At 36.0% G+C, this 4,140-nt stretch overlaps 1 protein-coding gene and 1 non-coding gene across 2 annotated transcripts; both read right to left on the bottom strand.

The window, feature by feature from the left end:
* Window positions 1-750: 750 nt before the first annotated feature.
* Window positions 751-877, bottom strand: LOC142173159 (small nucleolar RNA snoR86). The gene has a single exon (XR_012702592.1). It is a non-coding gene; the product is annotated as a small nucleolar RNA snoR86 (small nucleolar RNA).
* A 155-nt stretch (window positions 878-1,032) lies between these two features.
* On the bottom strand, window positions 1,033-3,402 carry LOC107830403 (large ribosomal subunit protein uL1z). Its single transcript, XM_016657948.2, has 6 exons — window positions 3,291-3,402; window positions 3,080-3,118; window positions 2,724-2,943; window positions 1,667-1,832; window positions 1,365-1,570; window positions 1,033-1,250 (listed from the first exon to the last, which is right to left on the bottom strand). The coding sequence occupies exons 2-6, from the start codon at window positions 3,082-3,084 to the stop codon at window positions 1,197-1,199; spliced, it is 651 nt and encodes a 216-aa protein (XP_016513434.1). The 5' UTR covers window positions 3,085-3,118; window positions 3,291-3,402; the 3' UTR covers window positions 1,033-1,196.
* Window positions 3,403-4,140: the final 738 nt, after the last annotated feature.

Here is a 4,140-nt window from a genome sequence, read left to right as displayed (position 1 = left end):
CGCAGACTCTAGACTAACAAGAAAGATCCTTAGTGTTTTGAAATTTTAGCACATTTGGCAAAAAGTTAAATTCCCGTCAAAAGCTAAAAACGAACAGAAACTCGTAAACAGATCATACACTGGCCTCCTCCTGAAAAATTAAAGAGTGAAACAGCATTTATGCACAAAAAAAAAAAGGGGTACTGCAGACTTAACTGTCGAACCAAACTGCACAGCCAGAAAACTATTGAGCTATGAATTGTGAACAATCTGAAAATTAGCTGAATCGGAAATACAGTCACACGTACTCATATAACTTTTGGGAAGAAAAAGGCCCACGGTTTGGATAGAAGTCTTGTGTGATTTGTTAAGTTGCTCCGCCTGTTTTTAACATGAACTCCACTTTGAAATATAATAGTAGTTGTTAATTTTTAAAATGATTAAGGATGTTTCGTGTTAGATACATTAAAATGAAGATGCACTTTTGGTTTGGATTATACAACAGGGGTGTTTTCAATCACAAATTTTCACATCTTAAAACAGATAGACCTCAGCGTGTTGAAAAAATACAATATTATAAGAATCTAGCACCACGAACACTAGTCTTACCATAGGCACAACTATCATAGGTATATTAGGAGGCTCCAGCAATAAAATAGTTGGTAACCGTCTTTAACAATGGAAAAGAGAGACTATTTTTTCAAATAGTGATTAGTTGTAGTAATTTCAGCAAAAATAGGATGAGCATGGAGCATGGATGAAAAGGGAAGAAAAGTAGCGACCTGTTCGAGGCCATAGTCAAAACAAGATGAATGAAAGGCACGGAGAATCGCTAATTCACAAATATTGCCAACCTTCAATGCAAGTATTCGTCATTGTTTATGAGACGCTCTTGCTCTGCTAATTGGCTTTCTAAGAACCATGAACGAGGAGATGAGGGAAGGCATTGCATGGGGATGGATAAGAAGAAACTGGACAAAAGAAATGTACTACTAAACATAATGAATAGAGATCATCATGCAAAGGAAATCATAGTTGATAAAAATAAGAGAATAAAGAACAGTGCTAACATCTTTTAAAATAAAAATGTCTGGCAAAACGATCCCTGTAATGATATTACAATAAAACCATTATCCAGGATGACAACTATCCAAAATTTTCATTAGTATCTCTTACAAGCAAAATGCCCAAAAAGTTGCAACAACGAGACAATTATCTTAAAAGACACGCTGTGTCTTCCCCATTGTGCTCTTCAAGTACAAACACCTCACCTGTTGTGATAACAATTAAACCAGGTCAATAAAAGAAAACACAGCATTCTGTCTCAAACAATAATTCAAAGGAAAAAGCAGATGCCTAAACTGAGATATGCCAGATGGACTTACGTTTTGCCAATTTTTCTTTAGCAATGACACAAGGAAATTCACACTCATTTGCACATTCTGGAAGATTTGTTTCTCCTCCATGTCAAGATTGCCAACAGCAACACCCATGCAAAGCACTTTCTTCAATTGGAACTTGATTGTGGCCTTGGTTTCGTTAACCTTAGACTCGAGTGACTCCTGGTGGGAAACAAGGCTAGGAAATTTACCTGCATTCACAAGGAGCCAGTTAAGAGACCTTAAATGGGGGCTTAATCAAGAGCAAACCACCTCAAGAAAGAACAAAATTGAGTTAAAGTACTTGCCAGCCTTGTTCAGACCGGGACCCAAGAGACGAGGAATCTGCTTGATGACAGATTCTGAAGCCAAGAAAGCATGGTACTTCTTGGCAAGCTTCTTAACTAGCTTCTTGTTCTTGTTAAGCTTCTTGAGGCTTTCCACATCCATGTACTCCAACCCGATCTTTTCAGCCTGCAAACACGTGTGGCAATGGCAAATTGTGATTATCTCCCTAAAAAAACTAATGGTTCAAGTACAATTCACCTAACAGTAGCGTGTATAATTTTCTATAATTAGTACCCAGAAAATTTACCATCAAATGCAACAACACAAGATCAACATCATAAAGCTAAAAATTAAACATCCTACTAATCGGCATTCACACATAATTGGCAGATTTACCCTTGCAACTAATGGGACTTCTGGCGCCATTACATCTTTTAGCCAAGTTACCACACTATTTGAGTCATGATCAAATCATGCAATTGCATTTTATACACAAGAAACGCATCACAGACTAGAAGAGAACACATAGAAACAAAGGTAGAAAGACAAACTAATAAACAAAGCACAAAATATTTTCCAACCTGTGAAAAACACATTTTGACTGTGATTCCACTCTTTTTAACTGCTCTTGAACTGTTAGGCAATCATCATTGATGATAACATCATAGTGCCCATAGCAATTACAGAACCGTGCATGAAATTTTGAATTTTCACCTCATACTGCTCCTCGTTCAATTCTTTCGAATTCATTGGATCCTACAAAATATGTCAATTGACAATAATACAATCAATTCATTCTCAATATAATTTTCCAAGTAATAACTACATATACACATTGTTAAATAATTGACAATTAAAATAATGATATTAAGGGCAGCAATGGAAATCCACTCAGCAGTAGCATATGCACTTTCAACTACTTTATTTTTATAAGCGAGAACTCGGTGGAAAATGTGTCCACCACTCTACCCTTTTCCATTTAAATACCAAGCTTTAGTTAGCAAATACTTTATGAGGTAAACAAGAATCAAATGAAGCTCAAGTGTAGCCATTAACTAACGCAAAAAGGAGGATTACCTCCTCAACGTGCTGAGCATCTCCGAGCATACAAATCTTCATCTTAGGACGAGGAATGTGAGGCAGTTTCACAGATCCACTGAAACGCTTGTCCTTTTGGGGATCATAGTTCTTAAGCCCAATCTGGAGCTCAATTGTCTCTGTGAACTTCCTCTTCTTCTCATTGCAATCATTCTTAATTACAGAGATTGCTTCTCTTAGGGCTTCACTCTGAAGCTTACTGTTCCAAAATTAAAATGCAACTAATTTAACGCAAATACTCAACAAGACCAAACAATAAAAACAAAAAATAACTATTTTACAAATGTTATTAATAACAATATATTAAGAAGCCAGCAAATAAGAGTAAAAATTACCTCATAGCTCAAGCACTTCTCTTTTGCCTTCTAAATTCACTGGTGTCAATCAAATAAGATAAAAAAAAAAATCAGTATTTCAGCTAGAAATTAGCGATATTTTCACGGGTTTTTTGGGCAGCCAAACAGAACTTTTGTAACAGTAATCTCTAGGTAAAAGTTTAAGGCCCTCGAAATGGTGACTGTGTTAGTGGGAGAGAAGAAGAGATACCTGTAGGAGAAAACCCAAATTAGGGTTTGTAAGCGCCGTTCGAGTGACGAATGGAGAGTTCGTTCAGTGCTATATAAGTGATAAATATAGGGCTATATACGTTGGGCTTGGTGAGATAGATTAGAGAACCTGGGCTATTAAATGACGCTACAACCCAATTATCAGCAGGCCCATTTTGCATAAATTTATGGTAGAATAGGCAAATAGACACCTGTAGTTGCAGAAAATTCTATTCCTGCCCCCTGCTCTACTGTGAATTTTCATCTAGACACCTTTAGTTGTTCAAACAAACTACTTTCAAGCGTATTTGTCAATCGCAAATATTGCCACCACATTGGAAAATAATCACAAGTTTTTGCCAAGTAATTTTGGAATCAAAATCACTAAAATATTTTGCCTTGTCACCTTTTTTCTATAAAATGTTCACAATTCCTTCTCTCTTCGTCTTTCTTTCTGCACATCTCCATTATCGTCTCTCTCTTTTATCTCGTTATTATCTATTTCTATTGGGATTTTTTTCTCATTGTTACAACTATTTCTCTCAGTGATTTTCCTTTCTTGATTTTGTTGGCTTCAGTTTTTAAAAGCATATATTTTCGATGCTACAACTATTGAAGGATTACCAATTGATCACCCTTCAAAAATCAAATATATAGTTCAAAAATAATCCTTAGCAAATTCCTCACTTTCCAATTGCGCATAATAGAGTCTAACATTCACCTAGGTAGGTCATGAATATCGGGCCAAACTATTAGCTTATGTATAATCTGATATGTTACACCATCATCTCCTCCCCTGATTCTGGTGTACATCTAGTGAAACTATCGTCTACCTTACGTATAATACTCTC

The sequence above is a fragment of the Nicotiana tabacum genome, chromosome 18 (assembly GCF_000715075.1).
Source record: "Nicotiana tabacum cultivar K326 chromosome 18, ASM71507v2, whole genome shotgun sequence".
Classification (NCBI taxonomy): Eukaryota; Viridiplantae; Streptophyta; class Magnoliopsida; order Solanales; family Solanaceae; genus Nicotiana; species Nicotiana tabacum.
The sequence above is the reverse complement of the archived record's forward strand: the minus strand, read 5'-3'. Positions and strand labels throughout refer to the sequence as shown.